Source organism: Macrosteles quadrilineatus, unplaced genomic scaffold, assembly GCF_028750875.1.
Source record: "Macrosteles quadrilineatus isolate MER2022 unplaced genomic scaffold, UCM_ALF_1.0 Scaffold_7__1_contigs__length_78375512, whole genome shotgun sequence".
Lineage (NCBI taxonomy): Eukaryota > Metazoa > Arthropoda > Insecta > Hemiptera > Cicadellidae > Macrosteles > Macrosteles quadrilineatus.
In genome coordinates, this window is record NW_026542600.1 from 10,366,569 (window position 1) to 10,382,344 (window position 15,776).

Sequence of the window (15,776 nt, forward strand, 5' to 3'; positions counted from 1 at the left end):
TTAAACACTTGTTACATTCTTAATGTGATTTGTGTGTGTGTGTGTTTTTTTTTTTGTTGCTTTTGACGCAAATAATCGTTTTAGTTTCTTTAAATCGCACCAAATACTTTAAATTTAATTTAACTTCATGTACATCAGCCTACAAGGTAGTTAGTACCTACCAGAATTAGAATTCACTAAGTTTACTTTGATGTGGTTAGGGTTCTGTAAGTTAGGTTAGGTCAGTTTCACCAGTATCGAAATATGGTGATTATTTTATGAATAACTGTAAAATTATTTGTTTTTGATATTTTGAATATGTATGATTAATCAATATTAAACAGGACAAATTCAATCAAGTTGTTTAATAAGCTTAACTAACAACAATACAGTATGACAAAACAATCAAAGCCATAAAATTAATTAACACTTCTTTCGGTTCGGTTCATTAACTGAATATCATTGTATGACTGATAATAAAATAAGAATATTATATTTTTATTAATTGAATTATTTAAATTAATTTACTACCTCTGTAAATTATGATAAACGAAATTTAATTTTAAAATATGTCTTTAAACAGCTGATTTCTGGCTGACATTTAGAAAGATTAACCTAATCGCTGTCATAATGTAATTCTTACAACAGCCTTTTATTTATTAATTTTTTTTTTCGTAAAATTGCATTTTTATATTTTTTTATGCTTTGGTTGGTATAAGAAATATGTCTGACGAGTTATAATTATGAATGTTTATTGTGCGGTTTCACGTTCAAATTAGTTTGTATCTATCGTCGACAGTTAATCTGCAATCTAGTAAAATATTTGAATATTTGGGCCTTAAATAATAAATTTATTGATCTATACACTTTTATTGATTGATACAAATATGTTTCAAAGCTTAATCTTTGGTTAATGAATTTACTCATTGATTTTACTTCACTTATTCATGTTTATTGAGACTAGCAGTGGAATGTATTTTTTATTATGTTTTTGTTGATTAATAGTGTTTGGCTTTTCGCCATAATTTTATTTGTTTTTGATCATCACTATTGAATATAATTAACATTAAGTTGTTTATGTAACTTTTACTCCTAGTAACTCTCCGAAAAAATCCAGTACCCTATGTAGGACTACATGAATAGCACGGTAGTAATGTATACTAACCACTTTTAACATCCTTTAACTAAGTGACTCTGTACATACAGAAAACTCCCAAAATTTGAGAAAGGGATTTTTGGGTAAACTTACGGGCCGTGAAACGTCTTCGGAGGGGGTAAGCTCCTCGGACAGCTGATCTCACTCCGACCACTCTCTGCTCGGCCCCCGCTGTAAGGCCCCCAGTCTATCACTCATACAGCATAAATGAAAATCCAAAATCTAGATTATTTCAGCTGAAAACGGTACCTTGGAGCCGCCTTGGATATGCATGGTTAAATTATGATGCAAATGTCCTTACACTAATGTGATCAAAAAGTATCCCAACACCTTTTCTGAAGTATCTGCCGTATCTGCCTTTATATTGGAGAGTTTCAGCTACAGCTTACATTTTGCCCAGGGTTTCAGTTCTACAATTGACTATTGGATCCTGAAGTAGACTTCCCATCTATGGACCAGCTGTTGCCATTTTGTTTTATTAAAAAATAACGTAGTTGTTTGAGCCAGTCACAGAATGCACTAGTCTCTAAAATTCAATGCCTTACTTTTTGTTGCTGACCAGGTTGTTGGGTCATAACAGTTGCTATAACTCATCATAAGTCATTCCTTAAGTTTGAGTTGGTAAAAATTGTTGTGTATTCGACAGAATTTAGTAATTTAGATCAGCACAATGTGTAGGTGGCTCACATCAACTACGACGATATTGATAAAAGATCTGGCTACAAATTTAACATGGGGATGGAATATCTAGTTGTATTGATAGTCAAAGGTTCTAATTAGAATAAATTATACTAACACAAACATTGTACCAGGGTTTTCTAACGTTACTATAACAATATGACTATGACAAAATTAGCACAAAGCAACGACCATATGAGTGTAAACGACAACACAATCTTGCATACCAAGATTATAGGTACACTTAAAGCTCATGCTTAACCTAATGTGTTTTGGCAACTATAATCTTTGTTTTACAAACTTTCTCAAAGAAGTTTTCAACCTGTTATAGCGTAGGTTAAAAGACCACTTCCTTGAGAATTAGAAAAGTTTGAGAGTTTTTATTTCATAAGATGATTGTGTTAACGTCGTTATTTCGTATTAAGTTCATTGAACTGTAGAGTCATGCGGTATAATACCATTGTATATTTACCTTAGGTATATGTAATATTAGTATTAATATCCAGCATTAAAGAGAATACAAAATATCATAAAGGCTAGTTAGTCGTCCCCAATAAGGGTATCAAAGCATAGCTGCAATTGAAAACCGTTAAAATAAACGATAATCCATCACGATTATATTAAAACTATTTGTTTATTACTTAAAAGAAGAAAGTACATCGGTTTCGTTCACGTAGGACAAGAAAATACATTTAGCTATGATAATAAAGCGGAAAATGCAACATAGCGTTATTTTTAATCTTTATACTATTTTCTTACTACTTCCTGTTGAATTAATATTCTTAAAATAGACTGTGATATGGAAACATTAACTTTCCACTATATATTTCCCCTTAAACTCTAAACAAGGATTTACAAAAAAATAAAAATTACATATCGTATGGCTTTTGGAGTAAGTATTTTTCCAATATAGAGATAGTTTATTAACCTACCAAGGTCATCCTTGCAAAGGTGTCTTACCTATCAGTTTTTGTTTTATACAAAATTGGACTTGTAGCTTAAGATGGGATCCAAATTACTGAGTTATAGCTTTATAACAAGGCTAAATACCCCACCACACCAAACCTGCTCACTTAGCAAATTTCTATCGGTCTGATTAGGCTTTTTAAAACATATGTCCCTAAACAAGTCATATTAATTCCCATTTAAAGAACATGATATTTGACGGCTACTTAGGATTGCTGATATGGGAAGGTAAAACGTGTTTTTTATGTAGTTAATAGAGGATGAAAAAAATAAATTTGTCAAATTGTCATTCCTCAATGGTTATTCAGAAGATTTTGGGGATTTCGTAAACATCGTCCGATATCTATTGTTTTTAGCGAGGATCGAGCCTGAACCATAAGGACTGAAGTTTTGCCCTTTAAAAAATTTCGTCAGAAGCACATTACCATATAGCGTAAAAAAATAGAAACATTCAGTAGCCTACTAAAATAAACTAAAAATAAACTATCACACTGGATCGTAGCATTTTTAAATTGACAATTTCTGGCCGACAAAATGCACCAAGTCTTAATTCTTTGTTTTTATACTTCCCATGTTCTACCTCCTATCCCTTCACATCACACCAAATTATTTCTCTTACATTTAGTAAAAGTCTTAATATCGCTAATAGTGTATAACAGGATGAAGAAAAAGGCATAATGTGACATAAAAGCATTAATCCTCTAACGCCAAGCAGATGGCAAATACTGACTACTCAATGTACGTGAAAACCACGAAAACACGTTGAAATGATTTGCTATATTCGTATGAAGAATATAGAAGTAACTTTCGTCTATTGATTTGTATTTGCATAAAGTGTTTACCATTCGTGTCAGAATAGAATGCTGCAAAATAGTTTGGGAGATAAAATCACACTCTAAGAAGACAAATAAAATATTCCACAATTAGTAAACAAATTTAAAATATAAACTATTTAGGCCAGATTAAATTAAATAAGTGCAGCAAAGTGCACTTCTAATATCTCTTATGTAACAAAATAAAACTTTCAAATAATGTATAAAAAATAGCCTCTAGACGATATTACACAATATGTTTCATATACTCAATTCCCTCCACCACCTTTGGAAAAAAATCTGAACCCTTTTATACCCTTAACCCCTTTACTATGGAGGTTGTGCATTATAGTATTTTGTAAATTACTATTTATAAGGTATTTTATAAGATTAATTTTAAACAATTTCTTTATTGGTATTTTACGAATTGGTGTTATTATACAATACTACAGTATAATTAAATCCCCCCACTGCACTTTTTTAATTTCACTTTAGGCACTTTTCAATGTTGGGATCGTTGAAAGTTAAAATATATGTCGGAAAAGTAGGTTTAAAAATTAAAAACACGTCAAAAATCCAAGTCATTTTACAGATTTAAGAAGTAGGGCGTTTTTTGAAGGTGAAGGTGTGTGATTTTTGAATAACGCCTGAGAGTGTCTTGTAGAAAATTTAATACCTGAACATGAAAATTCTTTCAAATATTTGCTAGCTCTTACCGTTTTCGAGCTATAGGCTTAAAAAAAAACGTATTTTCTAAAAAAAGGGAGATTTAAGGGAATTTTTTGGTGGGGTTGTTATTTGAAAATGTAACTTTTTGGACTTTCTGTGTGGTTTGGGACCGAAACGGACCTCCACAAAAAAAAATCAGATCCCTAGCTATTCAAGAAGGGGGTAAACATTTGTATACCTGATCAGTGAGTCAGTGAGTTACTCAAGCAGGTGTATATCACGTTTAAATATGTGCACGGGTGGTCTGATTTACCCGGTATAAAATATTTTATAATAAAGATCATTTGGGCTTGATTATCACTGGTTTGACTGGTCAAATCCGATCACTGCCATCATTCCTATAAATTCACCATTTTGTGGTGCAATCTAAATCAATCGAACTGTGATGGAGGGTGTATTATATTTTATTTGTATTAAAATGCAATTAATCTTATAACATTTTGACGTTTCCATCCCTTCTCGATCCTATTGCAAGTAATTCTTTTAGAAGCGTCAAATAGATCACGTGGATATCCGCCGCCAACGCAGTGTCCAGCTTAAACACTTTATCTCTACACAAACAGTGGGCCATTACCTCCGTATCTCCTTAGGCCCCAGATTGAGCCAAGTGTTAAATCTGTTTGTTTTTCCTTGAGCCGTGTTTGGCCTGCCACGATCATGTTCGGTGCCTTTTTTAAGCCCCACCCTTTATATTCTAGGACTAGGCTGTTTGCCGGAACCGTTTTACATATTACAAGCTAGGACTTGAAGTTTGCGGTTTTTTTAATATGTATAAATGCATCGGCGAATTATAGGATTTGAACCAAGAACTTATGGGACGAAAGCCCCACGGTCTATCACTAGACCAGCTTGTCCCCCATTGTCATACGATCATGATATGATCTTGCCTTTTTGTGAGCCCAATCCTTTATATCCTATGACTAGGTTCTTTCCCGGGACGGTTTTGATTACTACAGGCAAGGGTTTGAGAGTTAGGCATTATCTAATAAATATAAATTTATTGGTGAATTGTAGGATTTGAACCAAGGACCTCTGGGACGAAAGCTCTACGCTTTACCACAAGACCAGCTCTCCCCCCGATTCTCATTATGATCATGATCAATTCTTCCCTACGTGTCTGTTACGTAGATTTAGTGATACTTAAAAGTTACAGGATAACATGTTTTGAATATTGTATATATTGAGATTGGGTATGTCTGTAAATCTTCCAATGCTTCCAAGATATAAAATTCACTAGACTTTTCCGAATTAAATTTTAATCTGGGGTTCTTTCCCGGGACTTTTCAAATTTTTAAGATATAATTTTGGGATAAATCTTTATTCTCAGAGAAAAAGAAAAAAACTACAATGTTTAAATTAGTATTTTGTACGTTTCCCAAAGGACATCATTTTTATACTCTAAACAGCTGAAAAATTTATAAATTTGATATTCTATGAAAATAAGTACAATGAATTATACTTTATAGATTCCTTGGCTATAAAACTATGTTTGGAACATATCAGTAGTGGTGCTCTGTCACATCTATTAACATTCATATTACGTTGCAAAACACAGGTAAAGCTCCTACAGAACTATAGTAGTATTTGGTTTAGTATTGTACATGAGCGAATTGAACGATTTTAACACATTTTTTATAAACTGAATATATTGAGTTTGAAATGTTAAATTCTTGCTGCTCTCAACGAGTAGAATATTGTTTGAGATATTAATCCAGTCCTTTGGCCCATGAGATTTAAAGTTTCAATACTATATTGATGTTATACAATCAGCTATAAGTAGTGAATTTCAGAATCCTCTATCAATATTTTTGACTGATTCTTCTCGTTCATAACCAGCACAAGCAATATAGTAACATTATCCAAGAAAATGTTATCAAGAAAACTCCCCAAATAATGTTTTTTTAGTAATTCTTAAATTTTGTCGATACGTAGAAAAAATTTAAAAAAAAGTTCAATTTTGGGAAAGATCTAGTACATATTGTTAATATCTCTACTTCAATTTATTATCATGGAATGTTTACTTACGACCCAAAACATATTTGAAGTAATTTAAGGTAAAATCATTAATTTTTTCTTCTACAATATTTTTTCCTTAAAAAAATGAAACAGATTCTTCTTATTAGGGTCTGAACAAAATCTCACGAAAACTTTAAAGATATCTATTACAATATCAGATTAAGGTTTGTTATCTTAAAAGAGATTAAGGTCTTACATATCACGTATACATTCACAGAACACAAAAATGAATTTAAACTAACTTTAAAATGATTATATTTTAAGGTTTGTATTTCCAAATGAAAGCGATGTGTGATGGTAGTGTACTGAAAATAATAATATAAGACCGATTTCACTAACACAAAATCATTTATCTGACTAAGATATTTTCATCACAGTGGATACCTAATAATTCATAGATAATTATTTAAGCCTATTATCCACAACAATACCCGAATATTCTCGAAATAGTCCGAAAGCCCATATTTTGGACCGAGTCCGAGCCATAAGACAGAATTGTCGTTATAAAGGTAAACTCCTGCAGATGACTGCGTTATGAATGACTTAGTCAATAAGCGGTCATTTACCTCTCTATTGGTCTTTGGATCTTCCCTGGAAATACCCAACTGTGAATTTGCTCAAGAAGTTTTATCACTTTGATATAGAATTAAATATTATTATCAGCGATTAACCCTTAAAAAGCTTTTCACAAGATATGTGCTTTATTAAACTGTTTTGTAAGTATTTTGTATTTCCTTTTTGTAAGCTAAATATTAAGTCTTATTAAATAAAGAGTTATATAAATATTTACGACTTTTTGGTATAAACAAATTGCAATATATCGTAATGGGTGCATTTCAGTAAGTTTCACTAAAACCAAGAAAAATGTTGAATTTAATCTAAATTAAACATGCATTAGGTTTTTATTTTGAAAGATATTAAAAAAAACTATGCTATTGTTTTATTTAAGCAACTATTTTAGGTGTCAGAAAATAAACAATTAAAACTTATAACTGCTATAACATTATTTACTTTTTTTGTTCAATGAGGAGAAATAATAGACGAAGATTAAAACTTTGAATTTCACCTTGCAAAAGTTATTGGAAGGAATGTACAGTTGTAAGGTACACACACCCAATGAAATACAGTTAAAAATACAATTGAATATTACTTTAATGGAATTTGGATAACTATCAACCATATTTTGTACATTGAATATTGTAAGTCCTTTCAATTTTCTTTTTAGTTCACATGTCCCTACATTAATTTATTCCCATATTTAGAACTGTAATATATTAGTTTTATTTTCAAAATTACTTGATCAGCATTGTATGTGTTATTAAATTTATGGAAAGTAAATAAAAGAAACGTCTTTACACTTAAAACATATATTTACGCTTATACTGTTACTCACAAGACGGTAAATATACAAAAAAGATGGTAAGTGGTGATCGATTTCGATTGGACACTCCAATCATCAGACCCAACAGGCGAATGAGTGCTTACATTTTATTTTCGTGCGAGAGGAAAACACGATTAAGCTAAGTTTTTATTTAACAAGCTATAAAATGGCGGAATTTTATTGACATTATACATATTTAGTTAACAATTACACTTCTTGTAAATTTACTATAAAACCTGTTTCTTAAGGAAAGACCTTTAACTACAGATTAACTCTGAAATGAGTTATTTTCAAACCACATTTTTTTTCAATCCTCTTTAAAAACATGTTTATCTCAACTATTTACTTCACATACATGATTAACGGGAAAGTAAGGTTGGGTTTTAAAGGTATCAATGAAGAGGTTAGAAGTTTGAGCTAAGTGCTGAGGGCTAAGAGACCCTCCTCTTTTAAGAGGCGGACTAGATGGATGAGCTCCGGCAGGTATATCTTATACGTTTTAACACCTTTTGTAACTGTAAAAATAATCTCACTCTGTTTATTTTATTTTTTATTTTTTAAGGAACCTCTTGTGTTGTTAAAATCACGTAACATCAGTAACATTCTGCTTGGCTACTGGCTTTTCAAATTTAATTTGGATGAATAGAATTAGGACATTTAAAATTAAAAAAGGTAATATTCCCAGAGAAGTCAATTAGAACCGTAGAAAATGTCATTATAACCATAAGATAAACAAAGGAACACTGTAAGCCCTTCTCTGCCTCAATACAAATCAAAACAGATCCGTTACTCTACATTCTTGAAAGATTCAAAATTATTAAACCGAAACCCCACAAAAACCAGAGGTGGATGCCATAATCAATACAAGCAAAATACTTCCGCCGCAACAAACCTGCAGACTAAGTGAATTTCCATTGCCATCACTAAAATGTCACCTTAAAAATGTCATATTTGAAATGACTATATATAATAAGTTTAAGTATATTACCTAAGTTTTTTTTAAAAAAAAGGTTGGCAGCCTCTTTAATTTTTTTTTGTTTGCTGCTACAGGGAAGGTAATAAAGTGTGATATAGTTAAATGTTAAAAGTATTGTATGAAATAGATACATTTTCCAAATTCGGTCAAAATATGTTCATAAACTTCAAAAGTTTGCTTATTCTCCATAAGGATAACATATAAATATTGTATTTACAGTTTTTTTTTCGAATTTCTCGCGCGTTATTGAGCGCATGACAACGATTTAATACTAAATGATTTGTTTTTAAACTCTACAAAATGGTTCAAAAAGAAATTGCAAAATGTGTTGTCTTTAGCGTCAAAAATATAGCGTCAAAAGGTATACAAATCATGCATTTATTTACCTGAACAATTGATAAAAGTCATTAAGTAACTTGAGTAAGCTACTGGTGACCACAGTGATAAATTAGTGTAGTAGCTAGTCTCGAACCTACAACGTCTAGCTACCTCCAAGTTACAATAGCTTCTGAGCTGTTGTGTTCGGAAAAACTACACTATAGTTGTTTTTAAAATCTTTGTTTTGCCATAGCCACGTTTTTAGTTTAAAACTCCTGATCGGAAGTGTAGCTTGATTTCAACAGTTGAATTTTAGTGCAGGGACTGAACTTACTATAAACAAAAGGATCTACTTCAGGATGTGGACACCAACAAAAGCTTTCATTTACTGACAACAGACCCAAACGTCTAAACATTTTGGGTAAATAGAATATAAACGCTAAAGGTGTGACCAGCAAGCAAAATCTGTCAGCTGCAAACCTAACCCGTATATTAATCAGGAGAAAATATCCTTCCAGGTCATAGGACGCAAAGGACCTATCGACCGTTCCGCACACAACTCATAAAATGCTGAATTGTTCCTCAATTGTTCATTAGTTTTTATTTGTGGTGGCTACATATTTTTACTGATTCATTTCATACCAGATGTTTAGTTTTTCAACTAAGCATTTTCTATAGCATTCCTACAGAATAACAACATTTAGTGAGCTGCAATCATGTTCCACAAGAAATACCCCCGCCTCATCAAACCTGCAGATTAAGCCAATTTACCTACCTGGGGTTGGGTTTCCACTCAAATAATCCCTAGAATTGTCGGATTTATTTTCCATAGGTTTGCTACTACAGTGACATTAATGGAGTGTGTTTTTTTATTGAAATGTTAAGAGTTTAGTATGAAACAAACCGATTTACCGAATTAGGCAAAAGCATACCCATTAACAAGAGAACTGAACTACAACAGATTATTTTATACTCCATCAATAACATGGGAGCTCAAAATTGACAGTTTTTTTAGAATTTTATTAATAACCACTAAGCGTTCGAGAATGCTTTATCATACTAAATTATTTTGTTGTTTTAAAGCTCTACAAATTCGTTCAAAAAGAAATTGTCAAATGATATGATTTGGGGGTTAAAATGGGGACACCCCTAATTTTTCCGGCTTCAAAACTTCCCATAATACCCCGTTTCCAAACAGATCGTGCTGGTCCGAATAAATGTAGGTTTACATGTTTGTGCCGAATTTAATCGAAACTAGATTATTCCTCTAGATGCTATGGTTATAGCTTTTCCCTGTATGGGAAATTCGCGAATAGCTGTAAATAAGCCACCCAAATGTAATAACAAAACATATTTATTACGTCGGGTCCAATAATAATCCATAAGTATGGATATATTCTCAATAATATTGAGAACTGCAGAAATTTATAGTTACAAGCAGTTATATTATTTTTTCATATGTTAAACAACCTGATTTGGGGGAAAATCTACCCCCACTAAGCACTCCTTCAAATGGCTCAATCAGGAGGATTTGCGATAGTATAGGTAAACAGTTTTTCCTCCATCCCTTTCTTGATATTGAACCTTCCAATGTTCTCACTCTTCAGTATATTAACATGTCGTAGAGTCCAAACTATATTACGATAAACCCCAAATACCTTTTATGAAGCTGCTAGTACTTTATAACATGATGTTAATATCTCGCATGGTCCAATCATATCCGACGAGCAGCTAAGAACTATGGAACTATTCAAACATTTCTTCCATTGTTGGAAACATTTGTTTATATTTTGCCCGATAATATCCTACATCAAGTAAGACCAAGAACTATAGAAGATACAGCTTGAAGCGGTTCCTCCCATTGTCACAACATTCATTATGAGTCCACCATTCCAATACCTCATTACGCACCACTACAATAACGTTGTTTTGTGCTTTTGTGGCTTTCATTACTTGGTCTTAAATTATAATTTGCATTTGCCCGCAGTAACTCAACAACACTAAGTTTCTTTGTGAAGTTAATTTCATGGACTGTTTAGAATTGCTAGGGGTAATGTAAAGTCTTTGCACTATGTAATCTTTTGTTAAATGAGTTATCATCAACCGATTGTGTAGGAATAATAGGGAAATGTTTGGTCATTTCACCAAGGAAATTTATAAAAATATTAAGTTTTAGGTAAATAATGTCTTGTAATTAGACTGTATTTCTTTTTTTGTATATAAAATATCTTACCGTGTTATTTTGGTACATGAAAACATATAAATAATGATATTTTACATAACGTATACTATATTTAATGACACAATATATATATTCAATAATATATATGTTCAATATATATATACAATATATAGGGGATTAACCCCGTACCCACGGTGCTCATCTATGCAGACACTCTGTTCACATTACACTTAGTCGACCAGTTGGTGTGAACAGAGTTGAACAGTAGCATGAGCATCGATTTACAAATTCCTTTCCCAGCTGATGTGAGCTAGGCGATGACCGGTAGGGCTGATTTCCAAGAAACACCGTTAACCTATAAGCCACACACCCTATCGGTAATCAGCCAATGAGAAGGGCTAATGAAGAAGATGGAGGGGTTAAGACTCTTGGAGCTCGGAGGATCGGAAGGACAATGGAGGAGATCACCACGGGCGACCGGAGAAAGAAGATCGGGAGTTTGGGAGTGCGTGTATTGGTGTGTGTGCTTCTGGGACAATAGACAGTATGTAGAAAGAATAAAATATATAACTAAAATTTTGTCAAACATACAAGTCATATAATTTGGCAGTAACTGATTCTTTTATATTTTTTTTAATTGATTTTCTTTTCTTGTAACTTTAACGTTGTAAATTAATTTATCTTTTTATTGTTGATTTTTGCCTTTTCTAAGTTTTCTTTTGCTGTTGTAACACTTTGTTACTTTTGTTGTTTTTCTAAATTTAAATTTTTGTTCATTACACGTTGAGTAACACCCTTAAGCAGTCTTATGTCTCATTAACCTAACACCTCTTGACTAAGCTAAGCGAGTGAATCATTTTAGGAATCTTAAACTTAAAGTGAGGCATGGGACTCGCAATATATATTGCGTGCTAAAACATTTATTCAGTGAACTCAAGATAAAATCTAGATCTGTAAAAGAAGATTTTAGGTTGGTTAGAATCGTCGGTCTTGGAGTCCTAGCATTATTATAATCGTTTGCTGAGTACTCCGGTTACCCCTACGTTAACCTAACTCAAGGTTGAATTTTTATCTGTATTTATAAGTAATGCAAAAAATAGGTGGAGATTTTAAGCTGTGAATGAATGCCGGGTGAGGTCGAATTGAGTGAGATGATCTGTGTAAATTTTTTAGTCAGCTGTTTTTATCCAGGATCATTTATTAAAAGCCTACTCATCAGGAACAGCTGGTCCCAGTTTCGAACCATCAAAAAGCTAATGACTTAGGATCGGACAGCAACCTTTTGATTCTCAGGAAAGCCCTATTCCTTATTTCTTTGATCAAATCAATATCTAACAAAAATTTGTAATTATTAAGTATAATTAAGCCTATTTTAGTTACTTTAAGACGGGAGTTGTTAAGCTTAAGGAGGTTTACCAGTGAGTATTGGTAAAAAAAATGAAAATAAAATCTTCTCATTCGCTTTTTCAGATTTGGTATAATTTAATACAAAAGATATTTAACTCATGACTAAACATTATTTTCTGTATTACTGTAATCAAATGATATTATAAGTAATGAAAGAAGAGTACCCACTCACTTCCAAACCTGTTTGTAGGAAAATTTTAATTCGATGTTTTTTGTAGACAAAATATTAATACGTTTAGAAGTATTTGAGTTACATAACATTTCCTCTTTATTGTAAACAGCATTAGGTAACTATTTAGGAAGATTTAGGTATCTAAACTTTTTTTAATTATTCATACAAAAACTTATTATTACATGTCACTGCAAAAATTTTGTTGGAAACATTATCATGAATCTACCTAAATATAATGTTTAGGCGATTGTCTTAAAAAATTACCAAAACTTATAACATCCATCAAGTACTTTTTAAGAATGTAAATTTTGTACACCCTACCTATATATTTGGAAGTAAAATGCTATTATATATAGTTTTATTTCATACACTAGCAGAACAAATGTTTTGCTATTTTCCTTATAAATTTGCACTTTTTCAATAGCGAGTCCCCTTGAAGAAATAGGGGGTGGAACGGAGGGGGGGAGAGAGAGAGAGAGAGAGAGAGAGAGAGGGACAGAGATTGAGGGTGGTGACTAGGGGAAGGAATACGATTAATGTGGCTCCTCTAATCAGCTAATCGCAACGACATGCGGTTAAGTCGTCTTCCCATTGTGATCTCAATCAAACGATCTGTTATGGGATTATCATTTACTGTTAGTGGACTTTTAATTGTCATTTTAATTACCAAATAGATTATGATAGTGGCCTAATGACTTTAAGTAATTTAAAGTCACAACAAGCAATACGTGAAATGAAATGAAATAATATTTTATTTCCCGACTGCTTAGTACAATTAATGGTATTTACATAATTATTATACAATCCTTAACTTTAAAAAAATAATTACAAAAGTATACTATATCTAAATGGCACAAAGAGAAAAATAATACCTTATCAAATTATAAGGAAAAGGCCTACATAGGCAGGGGTCTGTGTGTGGACATGAGTTGCGGGTAATTTGTATAATGGGAAATTTAATCTTGAGTGTAGTTGTTAGCACGTCTTGCTGGATAAAAATTTTTGTCTTGCTTGGAACTGGACTACGATATCTTTCTGAACTAGAAGAATCATGATTTCTCTGAAAAATCAAGTGATAGGTGGAGTGGAGGGGAGTGGTGAGTGGTGTATTAGTTAGTCATTGAAGGTTGTGTATCAGTGATTGTGTGTTGTAGTGTAGGGTCAACGGTCAGGTCAGCCCAGCGCGATAACAGCCTCGGTTTCCTCTGAACTCTATCCTACAAGCTACTACCTGTTTATGTATGATAGTTCAACAATTTTAATGTTTGTACTATGGATAAAGAAATTTAACATAATTAGTCTTACAAAACTGTTCCATAGAATTAAACTTGTACAAGAGTTCATAGTGTAATCAGGGGTTTCTGTTTTGGTGATGATCGGTAAATACACAAATTTTTTTAAAGCTTAAATACTCTTTGCTTTCTTACCTAATAGTATATTTCATCACTAGGGGCTAAAGTGACTCTTTTTGACCCGAGGTCAAGTTTTACGATCGAGGCGAAGCCGAGGTCGAAAAATGAGCGAGGCAGAACTATATGTTTCGTCATATTGCATCATTTAACAAACAAAGCTAGAAATCGAAATAATTGTTATGTTAAGATAACCTCTCAAAACGACTTCCAGCTTGTTTTCAATTCTGCTAATGCAAATAAGCAGCTGTTTAGTAAGTGATTCAATAATTTCGTCTATTACGATTGTGTTACAGTACATTATACCACCGATATGTCGAGCAATCTACAATAAGCTAAAACCTTACCTATTAAATCAATCGATTAAAAATGGCTGTTTTTACTGCAGTATGACGAAAAAGAGATTTTTTGTTTTATTTATTCCTTGTTTTTTCTGTAAAAACTATTCTAGTTTGTAGTATTGTTATAATATCAACGCGATAATTTACTATGTTCTATGTTTAAAAGTTCATATTGTTTTACTTTAGAGCGCTTTTATTTTATTGCTGTTTGACTACTGTACTGTTCTGTAAGTAGTTTTTGATTGTGTTTTAACCTTCGGTTGGGTTAGTATATTATTCTATGTTTTTAATACTTCCCACCTAAAGAACGACGATGCCAGATTTCAAATCTCGTCATGAAACCTCTGTTTTGTACTACTTGTGATGGAAAAAGGCCACAATAATCTCTAAATTTTCAAAACTGTTGATCAAATGGGTAACTTGATAGCGTTGTACGAAATTATAATCATTGCATCTGCTTGTATAAAAATACCCTATATTGAGTAAGAGAATTTATTTTTACCGTTTTGTATGACAACACGTGGAAAGAAAGGACGGAAAACCCCTTTTGAACAAATTTATTCACTAAGCGGTATTTATTTTCAAACACACTTTAACAGCGACTTTTACTCTTAGACTATTTTCGACTGTCAACAGATATGTTAACAACAAATTTTACAAGATATTTGCTTTAGAGTTTAATTGCGATTTTTGTTTTTACTCAGGTATATTTTTGGAATATTTACCACTGCGTTATAAATTTGTCCTAGCAGTTTACTCATAACTCAAAGAAATATTAAATAATCCACGTTTGTAGTATATGTTTCGAATGTTAGCCTGATAATTCGAACGTTTGCCTCCTGTCCTGGGGGCACAAGTTAATATCATACAAATCACTAACTAAGTGAAGTTGTGGTTTGAAACTAGCCTTATGCTGTAGGCTCCCATGAGAAGTAAAAACTATAATTATTTCTAACAGCTTTAAATCAATTTTGATTATTTTTATTTACTGGAAATTAAAGAGCACATATAAAGGTGACGAATACACACTTGTGAAAGCTATCATCACAATTATGAACCCTCGAACGATATGTTTTAGGAACTTGTTTTCCAGTGGAAAGAACAATGAATTTTGTTGACAACAAGCTAACTTAAAAGAATAAAAATCTTTACAGCAAATGGGTTGATACATATTCTGAATCCTTATCATACCACACAAAATGTCTAACCATCCGATCCCCAAATTTAAAAAAGAAGAAAAGAAGAAGAAAAGAA

At 32.2% G+C, this 15,776-nt stretch overlaps 1 protein-coding gene across 1 annotated transcript in view; it reads right to left on the reverse strand.

The window, feature by feature from the left end:
* The window catches only part of LOC128998252 (uncharacterized), a 125,074-nt gene that overhangs the window by 63,221 nt on the left and 46,077 nt on the right, over nucleotides 1-15,776 (reverse strand). The window contains exon 2 of the mRNA XM_054424306.1: nucleotides 1,229-1,306. Coding sequence (XP_054280281.1) covers nucleotides 1,229-1,306 — 78 coding nt within the window. The remainder of the gene's footprint in view (nucleotides 1-1,228; nucleotides 1,307-15,776) is intronic.